This window comes from Anguilla anguilla, chromosome 14 (assembly GCF_013347855.1).
Source record: "Anguilla anguilla isolate fAngAng1 chromosome 14, fAngAng1.pri, whole genome shotgun sequence".
NCBI classification, from domain to species: domain Eukaryota; kingdom Metazoa; phylum Chordata; class Actinopteri; order Anguilliformes; family Anguillidae; genus Anguilla; species Anguilla anguilla.
In genome coordinates, this window is record NC_049214.1 from 24,544,342 (window position 1) to 24,571,176 (window position 26,835).

At 44.3% G+C, this 26,835-nt stretch overlaps 2 protein-coding genes across 7 annotated transcripts; one reads left to right on the forward strand and one right to left on the reverse strand.

The window, feature by feature from the left end:
- Positions 1 to 2,510: 2,510 nt before the first annotated feature.
- slc31a1 (solute carrier family 31 member 1) lies at positions 2,511 to 24,497 on the forward strand. 4 transcript variants are annotated; one of them, XM_035390474.1, is made up of 6 exons: positions 12,635 to 12,876; positions 14,790 to 14,949; positions 18,745 to 18,900; positions 19,249 to 19,321; positions 20,653 to 20,821; positions 21,114 to 24,497. In XM_035390474.1, exons 3-6 carry the CDS (start codon positions 18,757 to 18,759, stop codon positions 21,313 to 21,315), a joined length of 588 nt encoding a protein of 195 aa, XP_035246365.1. In that variant the 5' UTR covers positions 12,635 to 12,876; positions 14,790 to 14,949; positions 18,745 to 18,756; the 3' UTR covers positions 21,316 to 24,497. The 4 variants fall into 4 exon arrangements, with proteins under 4 accessions (XP_035246362.1, XP_035246365.1, XP_035246364.1 ...); XM_035390471.1 differs by lacking the exons at positions 12,635 to 12,876; positions 14,790 to 14,949 and adding an exon at positions 2,511 to 2,695; XM_035390473.1 differs by lacking the exon at positions 14,790 to 14,949 and having other exon boundaries at positions 12,636 to 12,876.
- cdc26 (cell division cycle 26 homolog) lies at positions 24,496 to 26,705 on the reverse strand. Of its 3 annotated transcripts, none has more exons than XM_035390478.1 (3): positions 26,588 to 26,705; positions 25,888 to 26,014; positions 24,496 to 25,048 (listed from the first exon to the last, which is right to left on the reverse strand). In XM_035390478.1, exons 2-3 carry the CDS (start codon positions 25,990 to 25,992, stop codon positions 24,863 to 24,865), a joined length of 291 nt encoding a protein of 96 aa, XP_035246369.1. In that variant the 5' UTR covers positions 25,993 to 26,014; positions 26,588 to 26,705; the 3' UTR covers positions 24,496 to 24,862. The 3 variants fall into 3 exon arrangements, with proteins under 3 accessions (XP_035246369.1, XP_035246368.1, XP_035246370.1); XM_035390477.1 differs by lacking the exon at positions 26,588 to 26,705 and adding an exon at positions 26,337 to 26,549; XM_035390479.1 differs by lacking the exon at positions 26,588 to 26,705 and adding an exon at positions 26,092 to 26,297.
- Positions 26,706 to 26,835: the final 130 nt, after the last annotated feature.

Consider the following 26,835-nt stretch of genomic DNA (forward strand, 5'->3'; position numbering starts at 1 on the left):
TTCCCCTTCCCCTCTTAATTTACTGATGAATACACCTGAGATGCTATTGGACTTGATGGAGAATTAACTTCAAATTACGCAGGAACAATCATGTGCACCGGACTAGCCGAAGATCAAAGTTTTTTTTGCAAAAAGGATGATGTTGCGGTTAGGTTAAAAGGATAGGTTGCTGTCTGGGGTTTAAAATGGACTTTATGTTGTTTGTTTGTCTTTAATTGGCTCAGACAGTTTTTGTATACTATAAAATATATTTTTTTAGTTACTTGCAGAAGTTTCTGACAACCCGTTGGTTTTATTAATGGCTGCTGTCTGGGCATTTGGGGTGTGTGGTCTAAAGGAATAAAATACCCCTCAAATGCCTTCAAAGCAACTTGTATAGTGACCTTATGTTTCAGAGATTGTATATGTGTATAATACCTGATTATAATTCTTATTCTTCAAAAAATAGTTTTTTAGTCTTACTTTTCGGTGGAACTATTTCCTGTGGCGCATGCAACCTAAAACAGCTACACTCGCGGATGGTTATAGTTATGGTTATAGTTTTTTAATCAATACCACATAATGAAGCTTTTTATATGTACTGGCTCTGGAAACAATGTCACTACACGTTGCATTGGAGTAACTTGAAGTCTTTTTTTTTCTAACTTTGGATCACAAACTCCCAAATGTCCCCATACCACTATAAGCCATTTTGCCATCAGAAACATCCTTACCTAAAAGTTCTTCACTGCGTATAAAACTGCCTAAGTAATTCAAGAATATAGGCCTACACTAAAATGAAAAAAACTATCCTTCTACTGACCTGTGTTATCATGTTGTCGTTAACCCCATATTCCCCTAGAGGTCGCTGTAATACAGGGCAATAACTGGCTACTGACTTTTAAAGTAAAGCCCTCAGATTGAATATGCTTTAAAATCGCATTACCTCTGCTCACTACGTATTCGCTATAAGAATAACCGTGACTGGGCTATTTCCGTCATGTTTTAGCTCAACGAAACTGTGTGAAAATATCAGATGACAAAATAAACCAAACTGCAGACTATAGCTAGTTTTTAGGCTTTCAGTTCTTGTTTTTTTTCATTTGGTTAGCCAGAATCTATTGCAAAAGTTTACGAGTAGTGACTTAAACATTCATTGCGAAAGCGAGTCTTCCCTGCCACAAGTTCTATTACCAGCTCGTTAATAAAATTTGTTATCCCGGTCATATTTGAACATCCATGTTGAAAATATTACATATATATATATATGTATATATATATATATATATATATTTCCGGAGCCAAATGATCCCAGTGTACTTAGTGCATTGACAAACAGCTTGTCTGCCATCAGTAAGTGGATGGTCAGGATGCAGGAATTTCCTGAAACTGAATGAGGATAAGACCGAGATACTTTTTGGTGACCCCAAATCAAAGAGACAAACTTTCTACTAGGCTGGCCAGTCTGACTCTTCAGAAGAAAAAAAATCAGTAGTTAGAAATCTGGGAGTCATTTTAGACTCAGAACTAAGTTTTAAACCTTACATGGTCACAGTGATCAAGACTGTTTTCTTTGTTTTAAGAAATACGGCTGAAGTCATACCATTTGTACACGGCAATGTAGAAAAGCCTATATACTTTCATATCAAGTCGGCTGGACTATTATAATTGCTCTTCTTACTGGTATGCCAAAGAAAACAATTGAGAAACTAACAAATATTCAAAATGCTGCAGTCAGAATTCTAACTCAATCCAAGAATAGAGCACATTTCTCCTGTCCTGTCTGCATTACATTGGCTCCCTGTGTCTTTTTGAATTGATCTTAAGGCACTTTTACCTTTTATAAAGCACTTAACTGTCCTACCTACATTCCCTTGCATGTCCCAACTTCAGCTCTTACATCCTCCACTGCCAGCCTCTTTAAGGTACCAAGGATAATGTGCAAAAACAGTGGAGAAACTGTCTTTTGTTTTGATGCACCACCACATGGAGCATTCTTAAAAATAAAAAATAAAAACATCTGAGAGGCAGGCACAGTTGGCTTTTTTTTTTTAAAGCAGCTTAAAATACACCTATTTACTCTGGCTTGTAATTGAAATTTTATCTGATGCTCACTACTTACAAGAACATCTCTTTCTTCTTCAATTGTGTTGCATTTTATATATTTTATCTATTCCTTTATTCTATATACAGTACATTGAGCTACATTTTCATGTATGAAAAGTTCCTCATAAATAAAGTTTGTTATTATAAAGTTTATTGTTAGCATATGCGAGATACTGGTGAAGATATTGGGTTACACAAGTTGCATCAAACACAAACTGTAGGCTACTGTCTAAATTTTGATTGAACAAAGGTAATGGCTATCCGGCACTTCCAATCCTCCCTGCTACCCGTCACGTCTCTGTAGGTTGCATCATTTCCGCATGCTGCCATGTGGCGGCGGAAGTGTGTCTACTGAACACGAGGGTCTTGTCTTGATTGGTGCAAATTTCACCATCTGGACCGCTGTAAGTGTCAGTGTGGATTGTGATTGGTGTACATCGCTGTCTTGCGAACTGTGGCTGCCAGAGTGGATTGTGCACACCGGTTACTAGGAGACTTGACCAGTCAAGAGGATTCCGAAGTAACTGGGTCCATTTTCAATGATTTAGCGACGTTAGCCTTTCAGTTATAAAGACCGAGCAACATCATCCAAGACCTTGTGTGTTGTGGGGTAAGGAAATGGTTCTGTTTACGTAGATTACACACTGAGGTGAAGGACATTCGCTAATCTAGCTAGCTAGAAATCTCGCATAGTAGCTCGACCTCTAACCGCATTCAGCTAGGTTAGGCAGCTAGACTAGCTAATGTCAAACAGTAGCTGATCTTAGCTAGTTAACCAGCTAGCTTTAGTTGAGTAGCTAAGTTAGCCTTTCTTTTCGTAAAGTTTTTTTTAAACAATACTGTTTTAGGCATCACACGAACTATTTTGCTGCCTATCTGTATAAAATACTGTTTTTGTCCCTTTAAAGCGCTTGAAGATCTTTTTTTTTCTTTTTCTTTGCTTTGCTGTAACTTACAAGATATTCGGTTAAACAAGTTCAAGAATCCCAACCTTACAGTACGTTACAGTACGCAAAGTTGGCTACATAAAAACAGCCTCGCTAATGTAGTTTTGCAGTGGTCGTGTGTGGCTCCGCTTTCCGTTACTGTGCTCACTTTGAACGAATCATGAAGGCAGCACTGTTTGTTTTCAGTTTTAGTGAATCCCTAAGCCAGGGCCGGATCTAGGGGAGGCATTCCCCCCTTCAAAAATGTTTTTCCTCTGCCCTCAAGCTTTGCGGAGAATTAAAGTGCATGAAAAAAAATAGCCCATGCACGGCCCTTAGCATTTGAGACAGTCGTTAAACATCAGATACTACATTGTAGTTACTGACGTTTGTTTTATCGTTCAATAAGCAAACTCACCTCGATCGTAGTTAATACGCTTTCTTTGTACGACAGTATGTGATCACGTCAACCTTAACCTATATGCCCATTCTACAGAAAACATATTTGTTGAAACTGTTCAATGAAATAATTTGTGGTAATTTATTTGGTACTGGTGTTATTTTCTGATATTGCTTGGAAATGTGTCTATGTATGCTGTTGGTCAGTGTCAAGTGTCTCTTTGTCATAACTATCAGCTAGTTTTGGTGGTCAAATTATAAACTCTGGTTAGTTAGCTGAGGAAGAGGGCAAAGAGGAGTCCTAGCTACAGCTAAGCGTATAAAAATGCCTTATAAACAGACCAAGTGGATCTCCGATGAGAAAAGAGAAAACGGACCAGGAGAGAAGGGTTGACAAGTTGTCAGAGTTGGACGGCTTTTTAAAAAGACTATCGTCAAATCCGCAACTCACCGTCAAAAACTTTCTCTGACCACGGATATAAAAATTCCTGGCTCAACTGTTGTCATTCAACTCATGTTTTAAAACCGAGATCGTCAACAGACACTTCAGCCTCCTAATGTGCGAAAATGCGTCTTGTGCATCATCCGGTAACCTTCGGTGAGGGGTGAGGGCCATTGTAGTCACAGTAGCAACAGCAGACCACCGTTTAAACGAATGAATCATTTTTTTAAAATGAATTAACCAAGAACTATCAGAGGAGAGACTGAATAGGCTATAGGCTACTTTCTGTCAAGAGCGTCAGAGGTCGGGAGCTGAAATTGAAAGAGATTGCTGATAATTTTGTAAACGAAGGCTCGTTGAAATCAGTGAGTAGACAAGTTCTAAACATTTTAGAACCAGGTCCGCTGAGCTATTCACCACGAATTATGTGATAATTTGGGGGCTCTCCCAACTTGCGTATGCATAGCTCGCGCTCTGTTTGCTTTGTTAGCCAAATAGCATATTGAACAAGGCTGTGTAAATATTGTGATCAATAAATAACAGAAATGTCAGACCAATATCTGCGATTATCTGCGTTTCTTGGCCACAAACACATAATTGAGCTTGTGCATGAAATTAAACAGAAAAGATTCAGTCAATCATCTTGAGTTTTAAAAAAAGCACTAATCAATGTAGGCCTGTAAGCTGTATGGCACATGATGTGCCTTAATTGTTAAAAGTGGCCCTCCCCCCAAAAATGTTTGTCTGCCCCTCTAATCAAAGCAGTCTAGATCCAGGACTGGTCTAATCTAGCTGTCACTGTGCTCAGTTTGAGTGAATCTCTAAGCTAGCTGTCACCGTGCTCAGTTTGAGTGAATCTCTAAACTAGCTGTCACCGTGCTCAGTTTGAGTGAATCTCTAAGCTAGCTGTCACCGTGCTCAGTTTGAGTGAATCTCTAAGCTAGCTGTCACCCTGCTCAGTTTGAGTGAATCTCTAAGCTAGCTGTCACTGTGCTCAGTTTGAATGAATCTCTAAGCTAGCTGTCACCGTGCTCAGTTTGAGTGAATCTCTAAGCTAGCTGTCACCGTGCTCAGTTTGAGTGAATCTCTAAGCTAGCTGTCACTGTGCTCAGTTTGAGTGAATCTCTAAGCTAGCTGTCACTGTGCTCAGTATGCCTTAGAAAACGTTGCTTAGCAAACACTTTACCCTCTGGACTTTTAGCACTCAAGCAAACTGTCCTGATGGTCATTGCCAAAGTCAATGTTGAACTTTGACCGGCTGGGTTTTTCAGAAATTTCTTTACAATCACAGACCTTTCCTCAAACACACTCACTCACTCACACACACACACAAGTAGGGGTGAATTGACACACCAATACAGAGCAATAACAGAGGTTGATGGGTTGGTTATTTAGTATCTGTGCAGAGCTGCTTACATTTCTTTTGGCCGATTGTAGTTGCATTCACATCGGTCAAGTGTCTTTTTTGTTGTCTCGGTCAGAATCTTGTTTTAATGAAATCTGCTGCAATCATGGGTGTAATCCTGGCACATTCGTTCTCGGATCCTTGTATTTGTTAATTTATCTGTACACTCTGTATAAATACTCAGTCCTCTTGATCACTTAGTTCCCCAGTTTTTTCTATTTTTTTTATTTAAAACATGAACATATTTAATCATGCACTAACAACAAACATTGACATTGATATTGACATAGCAGCACAACAACATATCAGAACGGAGATACTGAACAGAAGTTAAACCTAAACCACTGTGCTGAAACAAGCCCTCCTACACATGGCTGTCTGTTACCTGCGACCGGGGCTTTATTTTATGTTATGACCGGCCGTATTAATATACGTTGTGACTGGCCACATTAATGTAGCCTACATTGTGCCTGGCCATATTAATAGGCCTATACGCTGTGTTTGCGGTATAACATGCATGCGTTTGAGGTTTCTTCATCGTCCTTCTACCCTTTTCTGATGAGTGAAAATATCTGCTCGTATTCCACCTCACCAATATAAACTAAAAGTGATTTGATCTAATCAAACCTGCCTGAATTGGATCCATCTAGTCTCAGCTTCTACCTCTTGACTCTGAACGAAAAGGTAATGGGTAATTCTGGGGGACAATAGCTCCATTTACATCTTTTTTTCTCAGATTCTTTCTGATATCCGACACCCATAATGCAACCTTGGAGTAATGACCATTGGTGTAGTTTCAAGGGAAAAAAAGCACAAAACATTAAGAAAACAACTATGGTCAAAGTTTCCATTTTCACTTCATTTTTGGCTTACCCTCTTCTACTTTTGAGACCTGCAGTTTGACAACTGCAAATGTAAAAACAATATCTTGGTCTCATTGTAGTCACAAAGACGGGCTCTACAACATGGGTCATGTTTGAATACATTGACTTAATTCTTGATATTAATTAAGAATTAGAATTAATAATCTAATTATGTCAAAACTAATTTAGAAAATTTTGCTCAGTTTTTGAATGTTGTTCTATACAGTCTGATGTATACATATGCCAATTTACAGCGTGGGATCTCTTGTACATTTTGTTATACGGTACTATTAGGGTTGATCGACTGGTCGAAGGAACAGGTCACCCTAAAAGATTGATAAAAATCATATTTGTTTTTTATTTGTCTGATGGATTGCTTTCAACTTCTTTTCACTAATAACAAAACTGCAAAAAATTATGCAAATGACTTGCACTTAGTATAAAGCAGAACACGTGAGCTTCAAGTTGGACAGGAAATACATGGTACAGCTAAGCTTAGTGATGTCTGGGCTAAAGTAAAGGTTTTTTAAATTCCAATCCATTAGATATTCACCAAAAAAAAAGGTAACTCGAGGTTTGTGGCCCAGAATTGAGTTGCAAAGTAACCCTCAATCTCAGTTTTTACTGGGCAGGAAATCTGTCACTTGTTGCAAAAAGTTTCAAGAAGAGAAGCTAAAAATACGAGGGGCCTCGTGCATAAAACAGTTTTGTGCACTGGTTTGATCGTAAATCGTCCCTATGTTGAAATCCACGCCAACGTTGAAATTTATAAACGTTGGAATTGTCGTAAAAGAAATTGCACACGTACCTCTGAGCAAACTCAAGACCCTGTGCATGAACTGTTCCTTGTGGCTGTTCTGCTGCATGGCAGGCCCGAGACACATTTTCCCAATCTCTCGACAGCCGCGATATTTGAAGAGCACTGAATGTGTGTACGAACAGGCCAGAGTAAACGCATCAGTTTGGTTAATTAAAATCAACAGTAATGTGTGAATAATATAGATGAAATTCCAATTCATTAATGTAGGTTTTTTTTATTAACATCCGTGAACACAGCTCAGTCACAAACGGGTTGATCCTGAAACATAACTGAGACATTAAAATATTGTGTTAAACCCACAGAAGTGAAGCAAAAATGTGAATGCTGCACTGTATGACATAGCAAGAAACGTGTTTGAAATCAGTGGCACGCAAGAGCACTAGCAGCTAGGATAAAATAATTATGATTGTTGCTCCCCAGCCCCATTCTCAGCTGCTGTCGCTGCTTGCCTAGCAACGTGTTCAGTTCAGCTGGGTACAGTACTGCTGATGGGGCCGCTCAGTAGTGGTGCTCAGTAATAGCAATGTGTTCAATTTGGCTGGGTACAGTGCTGCTGATGGGGCCGCTCAGTAGTGGTGCTCAGTAATAGCAACGTGTTCAGTTCGGCTGGGTACAGTACTGCTGATGGGGCCGCTCAGCAGTGGTGCTCAGTAATAGCAATGTGTTCAGTTCGGCTGGGTACAGTGCTGCTGATGGGGCCGCTCAGTAGTGGTGCTCAGTAATAGCAACGTGTTCAGTTCGGCTGGGTACAGTGCTGCTGATGGGGCCGCTCAGTAGTGGTGCTCAGTAATAGCAACGTGTTCAGTTCGGCTGGGTACAGTACTGCTGATGGGGCCGCTCAGCAGTGGTGCTCAGTAATAGCAGCGTGTTCAGTTCGGCTGGGTACAGTACTGCTGATGGGGCTGCTCAGTAGTGGTGCTCAGTAATAGCAGCGTGTTCAGTTCAGTTGGGTACAGTGCTGCTGATGGGGCCGCTCAGCAGTGGTGCTCAGTAATAGCAATGTGTTCAGTTCAGTTGGGTACAGTGCTGCTGATGGGGCCGCTCAGCAGTGGTGCTCAGTAATAGCAATGTGTTCAGTTCAGCTGGGTACAGTACTGCTGATGGGGCCGCTCAGCAGTGATGCTCAGTAATAGCAATGTGTTCAGTTCGGCTGGGTACAGTGCTGCTGATGGGGCCGCTCAGTAGTTTATATGGGTGTCAGAATTTAGGGAAGCTCTTTTTTTTTACTCACTTTTCTGCCGTTATGTTTCCTTATGTTTTAGTACAATGGCAATTGTATATTTAGCAGTGTTTCATTGTTAGCATAAAAGATACGTAAGGATAACTGAAAGTGTTCTCTGGGTCGATTCCTAAAGCTTGTTCATGTACGCACACATGTTTAGAGATATTTGTGATTTATAAATGAAACATGCGTACGCTTGATTTACAAAACTTTTTTTAATTCTTTGAGCTTTTAATGTATTGAAATCTGTCGAGGTGTGAAGGAAATTTATCCAAATATGAATGTACTGTCATACTGCACGTTTAATGCAAACAACCAAGTCAAAGTATTCAAACATGACCCATGTTTTTTTTTTCTTTTTTTCCTCAAAGGTAAACCAGTGGTCATTACTCCAAGGTTACATTATGGGTGTCAGGTATCACAAAAACCTGTGATGTCAAGAAGGAAAAGGAGTAGAATTACGCTAATACCCTAATTCGCGAGACTGGAAAAACAAAGGCCTTTATTTCATATGGCCTTCCCAGTCATTATATTTCATTTGGTATAAGTTGCCAGAAATAGAATTTGTGTGCGTACCCACACGAAATGAAGCCTAGGTCGCTTCAACCCACTGTAGGACAAATAGTCAAGTGATAAAATATGGCAAAATAATCCTGAATGAATAATTGAGAATGACAATATTAATATAAAACTTGGGCTGCACAGGAAGATCATATAACTATGAATACGTAGGTAAATGATAACCCTATGCAGTGTGGTTTATGATTATCACTTTTTTCGTTCTGAAGTAGTTTTATCGCTTTCTGAATATGAAGCCGTCCACATGTTTTACTTCAGGAGTCTGGAAACGTTCTGTGCGTTTTAGTAAGACAAACGATGTTCCGTTCCCGTCTCCCCAGAGGAAGCGCCTCCGTCACGAGGCCTGTTTGCGCTCAGGCGTCCTGTTCTGGTTTAAGTACACGGTCCTGTTTTCCTCTGCTTCCCCCATGAGCAAAACCATCAAGATAATTACGGGGTGAGTGGATGAGTGACTTCATTTCTCCTGAGCTTTGATTGGTCGACGGAAGATTTGAACATAGCGCTTGGCTGGTCCAATGGGACTCTGTGGAGTAGAGACATTTAAGGCTACGGTGTACTTTGTTCATCATAAAGTTTGTTTTGTTATGAATTTTCAAACATGCGTCCCTTCACTTCCCCCCCAGTGAAAGAAAACAGAAGTACAAGTAAATCAAATAAATTTAAGGTAACTTAAGGGAACTCTAACAAAAATTGTTGCGCTTTCTGTATTTATTGTGTCTTATATGTAGGAAAATGAATTGCTAGTGATTAAATCTCAAGTTGTTTTCTTAATGGTAGCGTGTCCTTTGAGTCCAGAGAGTACATATTCAGAATATCCCAGTAATGGCTGGTTTTGTTTTTATGCCTGAAATGGTGGTTTTTGTCTCATCTCAATATTCACATTAGATTAAATGTCCATTATAAAATGTTGATCTCTATATTTGACATTTATTTTCCTATTGGCTGTCTGAATATTACTTCCTGTCATGCGATACACTTCCCTAATCTGTGTATTGCTACGGTTACCAACAACAGGTCACAAGAAAAACGATAAGTTGTCCATCACTGTCGTGACCCACCTCCGTCTTGGCAACAGAACAGTGATTTAGACGCGTTTCTGAGAAATCAGACGTAGCTTTAGGAAGAAAAAAAAATAATGCGACAAAACACCTTTTGTCTCATGTGTCCCGGATTTCTGTGTGATGTGCATGAGGGAAAATAGACTGCGAGTTTTCAGTAATCCCCGCTATTGTGGTTGGCCCGGGACCAGAGTCGGCCCGCTCCGCTCGACTGAATGAACCCGGTCCCCTCCCAGGCCTGCGGCTTTGTTTGCCCGCGTCAGAAAACCCGAAAACCCAGTACCCCATGGCACTGGTGCCCGTAAGACTGCTACCCCCGGCCCAAAAAGTTGTTTTGGTATTTAGCTGCTTATTACTATAGGCTGCACACTGTACTTTTTGTACTTATTTTTTCTTTTAAATGTCAAAGTGACATACAGCCGATTCTCTTTTCGCCTCATGTGCTGACCCCCCCCCCCCCCCCCGCAGCCGGCGTATGTAGAACAGAGCGGGGGGGACAGTGCCTAAACGCAAACATAGTTACAAGGACATTGGTGCGACCTTATCTTTGCCAGGTAATGAGATATTAGAAGTTTTTCAAAATCTGTAAAAATTTACCCGTTGTTAGGTATCGGTGCTTCAAAAGAAAGTGTCCTCTGCCCTAACCAAGACTGCAAAACATTATTTGGATTAATGTTAGCCAGCTAGCAATTAGCAAGCATCAGCGTTCATCCAGCTGACCTTTGGTTAGATGGCTAGAGCTGGTTAATGAACTTCTCACTCCTGACAGAGATGAGTGGCTGTGGTGGGGTGGGCGTGGTTTGGACGTCGGCTGCAGAGAGAGAGAGAGAGAGAGGGAGAGGAGCGGCTCTCGGATCCTTCGTCACAGCTGTCAGGTGGGGGTAATCAGCGCCGATAATTATCAATTGTTTGATTGCGCTGATTGCCTCTGATTGTTTTCTGACCGATTGTTGTCTCCTATGTGAAATGTTGGTCGTCTCAAACTAGACGCCCCCACAGGGGCCACCACCGTGGCAAGCGAGTGCCACCCCTCCTGCCTTCCAACAGACTCACGTGAGACAACCGTTCGGTTTTTTTAGCACTTCCGTGCTCTTATTAAAGCCCACGGCTTTCGGTCGGAAACAACGTAACACAGGGTTTTCTTTTATTTCTTTTAACGCTGCACTTCTGTCGTCTCTCTGGCGTCCACTCCCGAAGACTCCCGGTCTCCGCTTTTAAAAACCCCAGGCTCGCTGTTGAAAACAATCAGCGCAATCAAACAATTGATAATTATCGGCGCTGATTACCCCCACCTGACAGCTGTGACGAAGGATCCGAGAGCCGCTTCTCTCACTCTCCATTCCATACATACATGAGGAAGAATTTGTTCATGCAGAAAGTGGTCAGTGTGTGGAATAGCCTGCCAGGTCACATAGCAGAGGCAGAAATTCTGGTGATTTTCAAGACCAGGCTTGATACTATCTAGTCAGAGCTCTAGGTACAACAGGAGAATGTTGAGAATTGTTGGACTGTTCTTGTTGTTATGTTATATTATGTTTTGGCATTTTGACCGCGTTTAACGTTAGCTAGCTTGCTAATGGTACCCGCTGCTGCACCTGCGCTGCCAGTCAACGTAGCGAGTGTAACGTTAGCTACTGAAGGAACAAGGAACAGGGATGTGCTTTGCGCTTTTGTCCGGTAGGCGCTGGTCGTGCGGGAACCGGTGCAATGGCGATATCGGTTTTCAGTAGCCCGCCCTAAGGAATACAGGAATGAGCTTTGTTGCATTTCTTATTTCCCTTGTGGAAGGGAAGTGCAGTGCAGGGTGTGACCGTTCAGGCACGCCGCCAGATTCCAAAAGACCAGTTTAGGGCCTTCCTTTCATTTCTGCCTTCTGTTGATGACCTGATGAACAGCAAGCACATGTTTATGGCTGATTTCACCACTGCTAGTCTCCAGTGATTTCTCACCACTGCACGGTCTGCAGTGATTTCCCACCACTGCACAGTCTGCAGTGATTTCTCACCACTGCAGACCACTGCACAGTCTGCAAGGATTTCTCACCACTGCGTACTCTGCAGTGATTTCTCACCACTGCATACTCTGCAGTGATTTCTTTCCACTGTGTATTCTGCAGTGATTTCTCACCACAGTTTATTGTACAGTGAATTCTCACCACTGTGTATTGTGCAGTGAATTCTCGCCACTGTATTCCGCAGTGATTTCTCATCACTGCATACTCTCTAGTGATTTCTCACCACTGTGTATTCTGCAGTGATTTCTCACCACTGTGTATTGTGCAGTGAATTCTCATCACTGCATACTCTCTAGTGATTTCTCACCACTGTGTATTCTGCAGTGATTTCTCACCACTGTGTTCCATCCAGTGATTTCTCACTGCTACATACTCTGCAGTGATTTCTCACCACTGTATTCTGCAGTGATTTCTCACCACTGTGTTCTATCCAGTGATTTCTCACTGCTATGTACTTTGTGGTGATTTCTCACCACTGTGTATTCTGTAGTGATTTCATACCACTGTGTTCTCTGTAGTGATTTTAATAATAATAATAATAATAATAATAAACTTTATTTACATAGCACCTTTCATATCATAAAATGCAGCTCAAAGTGCTTTACAAGGGAAACAATAGAAATCAGTACCACAGGTATTAAGATAAGATGAAAAATAGTAATAAAATTGATAATGATAATAGCAGAAATGTAGTAAATTAAAAATAAAAATAAAGAAAAAAATAATACTAATAAAAATAAAATTAATAAAATAAAAATACATTTTACATGGTATTGTAGGAGAACAGGCGCTGCTGTCGGTTGGGTGTCATTTGTCATAATGTGTCTTTTTGCTATGAGGGCTTAAATCCCTTGCACCAGTGATGTCAAGCTGTCAGTGAGAGGACTGACTGGTCTCTGAGGAAGATTGAAGGATGGGTGGATGGAGGAATGCCATTTGAGGTTGTCCTTTATTTATTCTGCCAACGTTTCCTCGTCCCAGAAGGCTTATAAAGCCATGGTAGAGCCACGGGTTTGCACTGCAGGTCTCACCTGAGCCAGCGCTCCCATCAGACTACAGCAAGGTACTCTGTGTGTGTGTGTGTGAGAGAGAGAGACTATGAGAGACTGAGAGAGACTGAGAGAGAAAGTGTGAGAGAGAGAGAGAGAGAGAGAGCGTGGGATAGAGTGATAGAGTGATAGAGAGTTACATTACACTACATTACAGGCATTTAAAAAAAGCAACTTACACAACTTTTTACATTACATCCATTTATACAGCTGGATATGTACTGAAGCAATGCAGATTATTGTGCAAGATATAACCCTAACTGACGCCAGTGTAGAGAGTGAGAGTGAATGTACGTGCGTGTGCGAGAACAGTGTGTGTGAGAAATGTGGCGAGCGTGTGTGTGCAGGAGGAATTGATCTCGCCGCGGCTACATTTGAACTAAATAACTGAGAGCTAATTGTTTTATTCCATCAGATAACAGCGTTTTATTATGCTATAGCCTTCCTATTATTGCCTGTGTATTATACTATGCTCCATCTGGCACTAGATTCACAAGCCTGTTTGCTGCTTAACGCACTTGCTGTTGGGTAATGTTCTGTTCTACTATCAGTTGTAATGTCGGGAACTTCACCTCTGTACTTTGCTCAATTTACCTGAACAGTCGGCTTATCAGAGTCGTCCGCGGGCGTGTCTTTTGCTGAGGCCGATTGCTGGCACTGCCACTCCGAGGCTGATGGAAATGCCACTAAAGCTGATTTCGACAGCCCTCTCCAGCGCTTCCTTCCGCAGCGCCGGTGCGATCGGCACATGTTGCCAAATCTGCTGCGCCGTGCAAACGCGTTTTTTTACACTTTGCACCCTGTCCTCTGAGCTTCCCGGCTGTTGACCAACGCCTATGACAGCAGAGCACGGAGTGAGCTACATAAACACATTTACAGCAACCAAACACACACACACACACACACACGGCAATGGATTTCTTTCAGAAAGATTTGTGGAAAATTAATTTAGGAGCGCACTTTCAAATTGGGACGCATTAGCACGCCTCTAAATTTTTCAGCTTAGACGCACGCGTGATTCTCAGAAAAAATGCCATCGTGTAGCGCTGTTCCCGGAATGGTGCACGCAGACCAAACATTCTACAGCGTATGAATAAGATGTATCACAGTTTTGTGAATTTTGCGGAGTGTAATTTAACAGCGCATCCATAAATGGTTACTTGTTATTCTGCCATCGGTTGGAAGTACTCTGACGCTGCACAAATAAAGGCCCAGACGTTGTCACGGTTTTTAATGGTGCCGTGGTTTTTACATGGTTTTTAAAGTTCCCTTCTGCGATGAGGGGTTTGGTGGGTAGCAGTCCTCACGCAAACTCAATCACGGCGCTGATACTCTGCGTCCTTCTGTATCCCGCGGCGTCTCTCATGGAAAAAGTCAGTTCTAGAAGCTTAACAGAATCGGCGGTCTTGGCACAAGGCCAAGCGCTCTGCGAGGAGGATTTGCCACACGCTATTGATGTTTTTTTTTCTCCATCTGAGACGTGACCGCACGGCATTCTTTGAGCAAATAGTTGGTCGTGTGTTCACGTTGCAGAGTTTAAAGCGCCCGGCACGGTTCCACATTACGCTCGCCGGGCGCTGAGAAACACGTGCCGCGGACACGCTCGCCGGGCAATCTGGAGAGGGAGAGGGTTCGAGTCTCACGTTCGCAGCCGACGAGGACGGCGATGGCGGCGGCGAGGAGGGAGGGCGTGGAGCGGAGGCGAACGTGTCTCCTCGCACACGGTTCTTTATCGCCGCCCGCGCCCTCGAAGGCGTCCTCGAGAAGGCGGGTCGTAAAAGGAGCGATCATTAACGCGGAGCCGGGGAGCGCCGGGATCTGGCACGGCGGCCGTTCGGAGGGCAGGCCACAGGTTTTAACGGCGGCTGCTGCCGCAGGAACCGCCGTTTATCCCCGTCCTGTTTCTCTGGTTCCTCCTGTTTCCCAGGAAGTGATGGAGCCACTCCGTCAAATTTAACGGCAGTCCGGCAGCCAGCTGAAACCACTTTCACTTCCTGAGGGCCGCGTTTGAAAGAAACTGCCAGTCAGAGCCCCTGTTTCAAAGGCCTACCAGAGAACCGTCTGACTGTCAGTTGGTCCCTAATTAGGTATGTGGACCTGTGGTGATTGTGTGGAGTCGGGTATGTGAGGCTGCCACCAGTGTGCACCATTTCACTGATCAAAGGTAATATACAGAGGCTTTAGTATCTTTTAGCCTCGTTTTAATAAGAAGACATGGTGTGAATGTAGTTACTTATTCTTGTATCTACACAGACGTGCGTTTTTACATGTGTATTTGGAGAAGGTACGTGTGTGAGGAGAGAGGAGAGGTGAAATGAGGGTGTGTGTTTGGAGAAGGTACGTGTGTGAGGAGAGAGGAGAGGTGAAATGAGCATGTGTGTTTGGAGAAGGCACGTGTGAGCTTATGTATGGGGAGAAACACTGGGCCGTGGGAGGGGGTGGAGAATCAGAGCTGGGTATTCAAGACAGGAGAGAGATCACATGAGCAGAGCAGTCATGAGTGTGGAGCTTAAGACACACACACACACTCACACACACACTCACACACACTCTCTCACACACACACACACACACACTCACATACTCACACACACACACACACACACACACACACACACACACACACACACACACACACACACACACACAATCCTGTTCTCTCTCTCTTGATCACATAGTTACACAGTATCAGGCTAGATCTTTGCCTGACTCTTCATGCTCTTTTTCTGTCACACACACACACACACACACACACACATACATACACATATACACACACACACACGCACACACAAGAAAGGTTATTTGGCACACTGATACACATGATAAAAATCTTGCTGAACTTTCCAATTTAATCACGCCCTATACTGAACATTAACTCCTTCATTGAGTATACTAATCCAGGAGACACACGGGTACACAACTGCGCTGCAGTGCTCTGAGTTCTTGCTAAGAGCTGGTGATAGAGACTCTGGGTGAGTTTTAGCTGCGAGACACAGTGTCCGGTGAATCTGTGTTCATGTTTGTTTTCTAACTGAATCGTTTTATTACCTCAGTATTAATGGTATTATAAAAGAAAATTCAGAAATATTACTGAATAGTAGGACATTAAAATATTTTTTAGTCATTACTTGTCATTTTTATTGTTTAATTTATAACTGATTATGGCATTATTAAAAATGAGTTATTACAATTCAACATAAATAAAATAAAAGTTAGTTCACTATTTTTGTTGTTTGCCTAAGTCTGTTAATTAAAAAAAATGTTTCCACAAAGTTAAAAGGTTGGAACAATGTTTTTTTTTTTTAGATTTACTTTTCTTGTAGTTTTGTAATTTAATTGACTACGATTGGGCACGAGTACGCGAAAGACTACGATTGGGCCTTTTTAAGCCTACTATAATTGCCTATATACAATTAAAGCATATAAATAACTCTGCCCCACTGTGTGGTAGGCTATATATTATATATAGTATATATGAGCTGTGTCTAGTAATATATATAATTAAGACTGAGTGCTTGTCACAGAGATTATCCCCCCCCCACCGTAGCCAACGTGCACTGGAGTATTGTATTGTCATTCCCCCCGGGAACTGGAGCACTGAAAGTCATCCAGATGCCCGTCCCGAACAGAATCAGACGGTTTGTTTTCGTCTGCACTTTCCTGGCCCGACTTGCCTTGAACTGAACTGACCTGCTGAGTCTGAGGTGCCCAGCGCAGGTTCGCCAGAGCCCGTGTGCTGCGTGCGGTGGTGTTTCGGATGAAACAGAAATGGTTCGTGTCCCAAGGCGCCGTCAGAAGCACTTGGGAGTAGCTCAAACGCTGCTTCCGATTTCCCTACAATTCCACTGATCGGGTCTGATTTGCGTTTCCAATTTGCATGTGTACAAGTTTGTTATAATAGAGCATGAAAAAAATTGGTGCAAATTTCCAGAAATCGTGCGAGTCTGAGACAGAGTTTTTTTTTCTCTTGTCCAAAGTACATGTTACATATTTACTGTAACTGCGCAAAGCCTTTGAGCTGTTAGTGGCGGGGTGAGGTCATCTACAGTTATCCTGAGCCATCCTGAGCAATTTAGTTGAAACAGTACAGTCCCGGCTGTCCGGACAGTATCTAACAGAACTGCTGACTGTGGACTGGCAAGAATCGTGTACGTGTGTGTACTTGTGTGTACGTGTGTGTGGTGTGTATGTGTGGTGTGTGCGTGTGCGTGCGTGGTCTGTGTGTGTGTGTGTATGTTTGTGTGAGCCCCCATCTCTCCACCAACCAAGTGGGCGGCAGTGAGCTGGAAGGGGCGTCTTGTAGGGGGGTAGCATGACCCTAACATGAGCTTTATTTAGGCTGCCTGACCGTGCACCCCAGACAGAACGATAACGGGCTTATTGTTCATCGGTCTCTTTGATACTGAGCGCTACCATGAGCGCCACATGGATCAGAGGAGAGCACAACTGGCTCCTTAAGTTTGAACCCTTAATTACATGGTCTATTCAAAATGTAGAATTTGCCTGAGATTTGAAGTTCAGTTATAAAGCAAAAAAAAAGTGACAGCCCAAGGGTGAGTGAATGAGCGAGTGTACGTGCACGCATTATAATCTCTAGTCAGAGCTCTGCCATTCCATTGACAAAACAAGTTACAAGAAACAAAAGTTGAAAAGAAAAGTTGAAACAAAAATGCTGGTCCCAAAAAGCCTTCCAGGACTTTACTGTAGAGAAAATGACGGAGTAGGAAGAACAGCTTTGGGTTGGCCTGGCCTCCAGAGCCGGGGCAGGGGCTCGGCGTGTGGCTGAGGCACAGTGGCCGAAACAGCAGCGAAGCACGGGCCGCTCTGTGCACGGGGCCCGCTGAACATCTCCCTGCCACAGATCTTCGTCCCGGGGTTCTGACGATCCAGAGCGCTGGATTACTCTGCGTGTAACACCGGCGTGTTACCCGGATGCGCCACCCGCTCGCCTTTCCGCTGAGGTTTTATTAAAGCCGATGCCTCCCTCCCGTCTGCGGGGGGACAGCACCTCAGGCACCGCGCGTGTGTCACGCTCACTTTCCTGTTTAGTGCCTGTTCTTCCTTCTCCAGAAGGGCCTGATTGCTTTATGCTGCCACAGATGAGATTATGCTGATTGTGTCTCAGTTTCTGCCCTCTGGGAAGGCTGGGTATTAGATTACTGCAGTGCTCTGTGTGGGCCAGTCTGCAGCTTCTCACCCACACCACTCATTTAAGCGGGAAACGTCCGTCTGCACACAAAAGCGTGTGTGTGGGGGTCAGTGTGTGTGTCTCTGTGTCTGTATGTGTGTGTGTGTGTGTGTATGTGTGTGGGCCGCGTCTGTGTGTTTGTGTAGGCCAGTTCTACCTCCAGGGTTCAAACCCAAATCCCGGAATTGCAGCCTTGTTCTCTTCAGTCCGAGCAAACAGATTTAAGGGCAGTTAAAGCTGATTAGGAAAGGTCATTCTGCCATTAACGGTAACAGAGGTACGGAGGTCTGACAGCTGCCATCACGTCAGAGCCCAGAGCCAGTATCTGAGGCCAGGCGCTCTTACAAAAACAAACAGCATCATCCTCAGGCGTCAGGTTTTCACCTAGGTGCTGTTTAGCTTTCTAAGCTCCTCACTTTGGCATAGATTCGTTTCTTCACTTATTTTTATTTAACCTTTATTTACCCAGAATAGGTTTGATGAGCACGGGTGCTCTTTTGCAGCAACGCCCTGCTTCACACTCACACACAGTTTCTGTTACAGAGCAGAAGAGTAGAGCTGCAGTTATTATACAGCAGCTAGTGTGCACGGTCGGGCACGGCTGTTGACAGTTCCGCACGGTGGTCAACGGTCGGCCGCGGTGTTTTATGGTTGTGGTTTTTCACGGTCACTGACGGTCTTGTCCTTTCAGTTCCACAGAAAGATGGCTGAACACCACCACGTTCACCACGAGCACATGGGAACCATGGCTCCCGCCATGGCTCCCGCCACGACTATGTCCCACGGAGGCGACCACGGGGACCATGGCAACGCTGGCGGCGGTGACGGCGTCCATCACATGATGATGGTGAGTGGATTTGCAGGTAGAGCACAGGCAAGGTGCAGGCAAGGCACAGGCAGAGAGTAGGCAGAGAATAGGCAGGGCACAGGCAGAGAGTAGGCAGAGCACAGGCAGAGAGTAGGCAGGGCACAGGCATGGCGCAGGCAGGGAGTAGGCAGGGCACAGGCAGAGAGCAGGTGTGGCATAGGCACAGCACAGGCAGAGCACAGGCAGGGCTCAATGAGACAAGGAGCAGTGGTGCAACCCAAACCCTCCCTCCCTGAGCTGAAGCTGTCTATGGGCCGTCCTGCAGCGCTGTGGCTCCCTTGAGAAACCTCTGTGATGTAAAACCTCTGCTTTCCTCTGCCCCTGCAGCAAATGACCTTCTACTTCGGCTGCAAGAATGTGGAGCTGCTGTTTGCTGGGCTGGTCATCAACACACCAGGAGGTCAGTGAGTGTGTGTGTGTGCATGTGTCTTTGTGCTGTGTGTGTGTGTGTGTGTGTGTGTGTGTGTCTAGGTTCCTTATGAATTGGATATTTGCAAAGGCAACTCCAATTATATCTGAAGAGTATTCTACCTTCAGTACATACATGACTACATCTGTAAAACTGCAACCATGCCTAATTTCTGCGCATTTTCCCATGTGCGAATGCTGCTTTTGATAATGAGGTCAGTTTATCTTTCTTTTAGAGCCATTTTCTAAGCCTTTTCATTTGTTCATAAGTCATGGAAATCGCGTGTTACTTGAGAAAATAACTTGTGACTTGACACAAAAAAGTGAGCATTAAATGGACATGGGTCACGCTTTCCGTTGATTAAAGAAAGTAAATCGCATCTGGCTCTGGAGCTGCATGTTTGAGTTCTGTAGGATCTGCATAATGAAGTTGGATATAGCGGCTCTTCAATCAGATCATCGGCTGTTTTCTCTATGAATGCGGACACAGTGAATGTTTTGGTTGAACAGATATAGAAAGTGTTGTATGTATGTGTATGTGCACACCCTGCTGAAATATGTATAGATAGTGCCATACGTGCACATTCTGCTGTATTCTGTATAGATAGTGCTGTATGTGCACACCCTGCTGTATTCTGTATAGATAGTGCTGTATGTGCACACCCTGTTGCATTCTGTATAGATAGTGCTATACGTGCACACCCTGCTGTAATCTGTATAGATGGTGCTGTATGTGAACACCCTGCTGTAATCTGTATAGATAATGCTATATGTGCACACCCTGCTGTATTCTGTATAGATAGTGCTGTATGTGCACACCCTGCTGTAATCTGTAGATAGTGCTATATGTGCACACCCTGCTGTAATCTGTAGATAGTGCCGTATGTGCACACCCTGCTGTAATCTGTAGATAGTGCTGTATGTGCACACCCTGCTGTAATCTGTAGATAGTGCCGTATGTGCACACCCTGCTGTAATCTGTAGATAGTGCTGTATGTGCACACCTTGCTGTAATCTGTAGATAGTGCCGTATGTGAACACCCTTCTGTAATCTGTAGATAGTGCTGTATGTGCTCACCCTGCTGTAATCTGTAGATAGTGCTGTATGTGCACACCCTGCTGTAATCTGTAGATAGTGCTTTATGTGCACACCCTGCTGTAATCTGTAGATAGTGCTGTATGTGCACACCCTGCTGTAATCTGTAGATAGTGCCGTATGTGCACACCCTGCTGTAATCTGTAGATAGTGCTGTATGTGCACACCCTGCTGTAATCTGTAGATAGTGCCGTATGTGAACACTGTGTGGTAATCTGCTGCCTCAGAGATGGTTGGCGCCTGCATTGCGGTGTTCCTGATGGCGGCGCTGTACGAGGGGCTGAAGATCGGGCGGGAGTACCTGCTCAGGAGGAACCAGGTCAACGTGCGCTATAACTCCATGCCCATCCCCGGCTCGGACGGCACTGTGCTGATGGAGACCCACAAGACCGTCGGGTGAGCCGAGTCCTCCAGGACTGCAGGGGGCGCACCGTTCCCTCCACCTCTTTACCAACACTGGGCAACTGTGGGCATTCTCTATTATATGACATTCATTACTGTTACTGGTTTGCCAAGCACTGGTTTTCGAAAGGCAGTTGTGTGTGTGTGTGTGTGTGTGTGTGAGTGTGTGTGTGTGTGTGTGTGAATGAATGTGAGTGTGTGAGTGTATGTGTGTATGTGTGAATGTGAATGTGAGTGTGTGTGTGAGTGTGTGTGTAATTCTCTCTCTCTCTCTTCTCTCCTATAGCCAGCGGATGCTGAGTCTTGCTCACCTGTTGCAGACGGTGCTGCACATCATCCAGGTGGTGATCAGCTACTTCCTCATGCTCATCTTCATGACCTACAACGGCTACCTGTGCATCGCCGTGGCAGCCGGCGCGGGCGTCGGCTACTTCCTGTTCAGCTGGAAAAAGGCTGTGGTGGTGGACATCACCGAGCACTGTCACTGACCCTCCTCCTTTCCCTACACTACACACCCGCCCCCCCCCCCACACACACACACACACACACACACATACACACTTCCCCCTCTCCTGCCATCCGATTCCATCTGGAATTTGGCCAAAGCACACTGGGTGGTCGCTGTTCCCTCGTCCAATTACGATGTTCCAGGTTGTCTTAAGCAACCTTTAAAACATCATATGATGCGTTGGTGGACGTATTCTCACTGAGGGTGATGTTTTAAAGCTTCTTTCGGGTCCTTTTGAACATCTTAGGGCAGAGACCTCTAAATTACCCATGAATCAGCGGTTTCTGACCCCCATTCCACTGCTGTGCCCCTCTTTTTTGACCTGGCCGCCATTAACACCTCACCTGAAGCAACCCCCACCCCTTCCAGTGTGCACCAGAGTATTGTATCAATTTAAGTATCGATTTAAGAAGTTGCCTTATTAGGGGCTTGATGACCCTGCGCCACACAGCATCATGGCAGCCCCCGGCACTTACGGGCCATCACGCAGTTTCCCCAAAATCCAGCCAGTGAAAGGAAACGGCAAATCCAGCCAATCAGGGTCGTGCTGATTGCGAGCAACCTCTGCCTGTGGCCCACACTGGGCGGGGCTCACTCACACGGGGGCGGTGACATCACAGTGACATCACAAAGGGAGAGAGGCCAAGTGACCCGGATGCCTTACCGAGCCCTTTACCTTAAACATGCTGTGCTGCAAAGCAGAGTCCACTTCACACAATCAACGCCATTGTAAATCCAATGTGTTTCTCTGTCTTTTTTTTTTTTTTACACCCCTTTGATGTGGGTACCATTACGTTCTAGAGGACATGCCTTAAACTGTGACACTATCTGATTCGGGCACGTTGTGAGAGAGCTGGCCCCACCCCCCCCTATGTTTTATTCCATGACATCACATGATTGTGGTGGAGTTTGAGGTCATGTTGAGCCGATTTTGGGAAAATGGTGCAAATCCGACGGTGACACGAACCTGAAGGAGTGCCAGGCCTCAGAGGCACTGGGGACCAGTGGCCAGTCTTCACCAAACCCGCACGCCTGTTTAAAAAGAAAAATCACAACAATGTAGGCTATCGTTTTTATGTGAAGCTTCTATAAATGTCTATTATGGATTTAGAAAATGTGTTGCCAGTATCACGTAAAAGTAATTTTAACATTTTTAAAGTAGCACTATTATACTGTAAACTGTACCAAGGTACTGGCCTTATATGTTAGTTTTGACCATGACTGGACAATCTTTGTGAACAATCGTTATTTTTTGGGATAATTCCTTTTAATGTGTACTCTAAATACCAGTGTTAAACAGCCGTGGTGGTTATCGCCCACGTTCCCCTACGGCCTCAACTAAAACGAGGGAACCATTGACACACTAGTACAGCCTCTGGCTGTTGTGTTATGAAGGCCAGCACTTCCAGCTATAACCGGAGGCAGAAGGAGACACTAGTTCACGGAAGTCTTCTCGCACGATCACAGCGAAGTGCGGAGGTCCCAAGGCTGCCCAGGGAATTCTGAGCGCCAGCGGTGCGTGACGAGCTCGGGAGGGGTTCGCACGGGCGCTTTAGCCTTCTGTCTTTCGTGTCTTTTACTTCAAACGCCTGCTGTTCCTTTTTTTGTATCGGTTGCCCGAGTGTTTGTGTGTGACGCTGGAACGGGAGTCAAATTCCTGCTGAGATTACAAGGTCGCCGCTGGTTTTCAGTGCCCGTTGTCGAAAGAGCCAGCGGTTAATCCAGGCCATGAAATGTTTAACCGTTTCTACTTCAGCCCTGCAGATACTTCTGACCTCTCACTACTAGTGAACAGACGTCACAGGTTCCATCCAAAAGCAAAGCCATTTCTGCTACCTCTGCAAAGTCCAGCGACGAAGCGGGTGGCCGCATCTTAGAGGAAGTCTGACAGCTGCTGGCGTCAAGCGTCTGTACGGAGATTGTAGACCGTGTACATCGCAGCCATTTTTGTATAGTTTGATACATTTACAGTGCTGTTATTTTTATTGTTTATTTTTAGAAAATGAATAATAAATGGTCCCAGATTGAAAGCAGTTGCTGTTCTTGTTCTGTGCACAAACTTGTCTCTGTTGCTTGTGGAGATGTTTTTCTGCATCTCTAAAATGGTTCTGAACTGAAATGCTAACTCTGGCTTTATTTAGAATGGATATAAAGAAATAGTGTTTGGAAGTACAGTATGTACGACACCAAGGTTTCCTCCATCCAGACTGGCTGGCCTGGCTCACATTACGCAGCAGAGGCAGTTGTGCTGTCAGTCAGGTCTTTGAAACATTTCTGTCGATTTGGTGGAGCCAGTCACCCAGCATGCTCATAGACCTGTCCCAGCATCCTCTGCCACAGTGGTCTCCCATGTGTAGCACTGAGCTGTGTGCCATCATGGAGGACAGTCCTGCTGCAGTCAGAGCCACAGGAAGTTGCGCTGCTGCAGGCGGAGCAACAGGAAGCCCACTCTCCCCGCGCAACCCCGTGGCTGAGAAACGGGGGGCCACTGGTCCACCAGGGCAAGTCGGGACTACATTCTGAGCTGTGACATCACAGACCTTAGGAGCATGTTAGCTGGATGCGCCACCAGACCGCCCCAATCATAGATTTACTGCATAAGTCATCAGACCATAAATTATCCTTTTGCTTGCTAATCTTATCATGTACATTTGCACTTCATATTAAACCTGAGAAACTTAAATACTTAAATAATGCACTTCCTAAGTGCCAAGGGAACACTGAAAGTGAAGGTGCTTATTCAAAACGAGGCTAAATGCTAATCTGTCACGCATCTAAAATGTCTGCGGTCCGTGCCTACGGCCTGGCAGCTTGTCCCTGTACCGCTCAACGGATCAGAAGCTTCAGTGAGCCGTGAGAACCTGTTGGTACTGACAGTCATGTGACCTAATTCTACAACTGAATGAGCGTACGATCCCGTGACCTATCGTACGGGTGGTTCCCACGGTTCACTCTAGTTTCCCCTTAAGCTAATTACATCCCTAGCTGTCATTCAGTATTATGGTGAATACTTATTCTTTCAGACTTACTAGCATAATGTACTGTTTAATCACTGCTATTGTCGTTGCTTTAAGTGTACAATTTCTGTAACCTAGAACAACCAAAAACAAGTAGAACTGTTCCCTGGCAACACCAGAATAAAAAAAATACAATCACAGACCAGAGGTAAACATTGGTTTTTATTTGTATATTTAAAAAGGAAAAGAATTTTTTTACTCAGACATTCACTTTTTCAGTTTCAGTTGTAAGCAATGCTGCTGGTTCACATGAAAACAAGAAAATGTTAGCAAACAACCAAAAGTGTGGGAGCATCTTCCATGTGTTCTGCTGGGGTTTGTAACACCAAGACTGTCTCAGAACTGTGGATAACCCCTGAGGCCCTCGGACGAAGCCGAGGAAGCATTAAAAAAGTAAAAATAAAGTCAATGTGCAAACTTGATACCGGCGCTGGAAGAACCCCTCCTGCCCTTTCAAGCGAGGGTTCGGTCCAGGCGATCCGTCCTTTCAGAAGGACGTCTGGGGCTGCCCTAAAACTGCAGGTTTCCGAAGAGGGAAGGCAAGGTGTTGGGTTTGGGGTGGGGCTTGTAGCCAATGCGCTCGTTGATCATTTGCTCCCGGGTCTTTCCCTCGTTGCTGCCGCCCGTCGCCCCTCCCATTTCCCCAGATGTTGCCACTCCCACCACATCCACCTCGTCCCTCTGTTTCTTCCGGCTCTGTTCGCAAGAAAATAATACTTTTTAGATGGGGGTTTTTTTTTTTTAAAGATCACTACTTTGATCCCAACAGGCTGAGAATCTGAAGCTCATACATGCTCGGTTGTCTAACAACGAACCTAAGAAACTGTCCTATTGTGTGTTATTATGTATACTGTCTTCGTACAGCAAGCACCAGATGTGTCTAAACAAATTTCCTTCGGGACAAAGTCTATCTTAACTATTTCTCGAGCTAATTAGTTGTCAGGTGTGCCAAATTAGGGTTGAAATGAAAACCACCAGGACAGTAGATGCCCAGGAACAGGATTGGACAGCCATGCTGTAAATTAAGTGAAAATGTCACAAACGCAGAAAGTATCCTAATCATGGTAATCATTTATACTAGCAAAACTAAGCCAGTGGTAGCCAACCCTGTTCCTGGAGATCTACCATCCTGTAGATTTTCATTTTGACTAAGAAAGCACATTTCATTCAACAGCTAGATATATTTTTGAGCTGCTAATTAGTAGAGTAAGGTATGCCAAATTAGGATTGAAATGAAAACCTACAGGATGGTAGATCTCCAGGAACAAGGTTGGTTACCACTGAGCTAAGCTGTACAGAGACTCGGTAACTAGACTCATGCTCGCCACTATATAAAAATAAGAAATGTGTTAAAAACATGCCACATAAAAAATAAATATTTTTAATACAAATAAAAGTAGTTACATTTTTCCTTCACAACTTGCATTTCTCACAGCTGCAGTTTGGATTGTCATCAGCCACAATGACCAGCCAAGTGATATGGGGCCCAGAATTAGGTTGATTGCATGTTTGACGGCCACGGTGTCATTTCTTACCTCCAGCTCCTTCTTCACACTGTCAAACTCCTCAATGTCATCCAGCTTCAGTTCCAGACGGGTCGGCTTGCGGCGCAGCATCCTCGATCTGCACTGCAGCAACATACAGGCGCGGTCCTCACTCCACCTTAACAGCAAAACGACGAGCACAATGGTTTACCGAACTACGCCGCTGATAAATTACACATTTAACAGCAAACATACCTTAAACTAGGGGGGGAAAGCCGTTACCGCCGCTGGATAAATGCACAGTTATTCTACCACCTCATCCCTCTCCTATGGCGACCTAACGGGCTAACGCTAGGCTAGCTGTAGTAGCATATCCTACAGATCACTGGACTAATGGACCTAGCCATACCCAACTAATTATTGACTCTGCTGATATAAAATCGGCGAATTTCATTCAATGCTAAAGTTAAATAAAAGATATAGTTAGTCAACTACTTAACTGAACCAGTATTACTCCAAACGTTGCAGGCATATGCGCAGGCCCGAGATATGCAAAACAGATCAAGTTGAGCGCTAATAATAATGCCGGTTAGCCTAGCTTCCGGAGAAATGCCTTCGCTAATTCTTCGCTTCTTAACATGCAACGTGACAAGACGTTCACATACATTGCACATAATATCAACACCTGAAATCAAACTATGAATAAAACTATAATGACAAACTTCGTTGTTAGCTAGCTGTCTTTACTCACCAACGTCTGTACACCGTGGTCAGGAAACCGCCATGCCAAAACCCATTGGTTTATGGGAGCTGTAGTCTTTCTGGATGAATCGCAACAAAGCAGGCAACTCGTCCCCTCCCACCTGCTATATTCGTGTCCGCGAACCAACTATTTATACGGAACAGTAAATGTGTGGATGTAATCAAATATTTTAATGCGTCTGAGGCAATAAACTGTATAATTTCATTACAGTTCAGTCGTCATAAAGTGAGATTGAT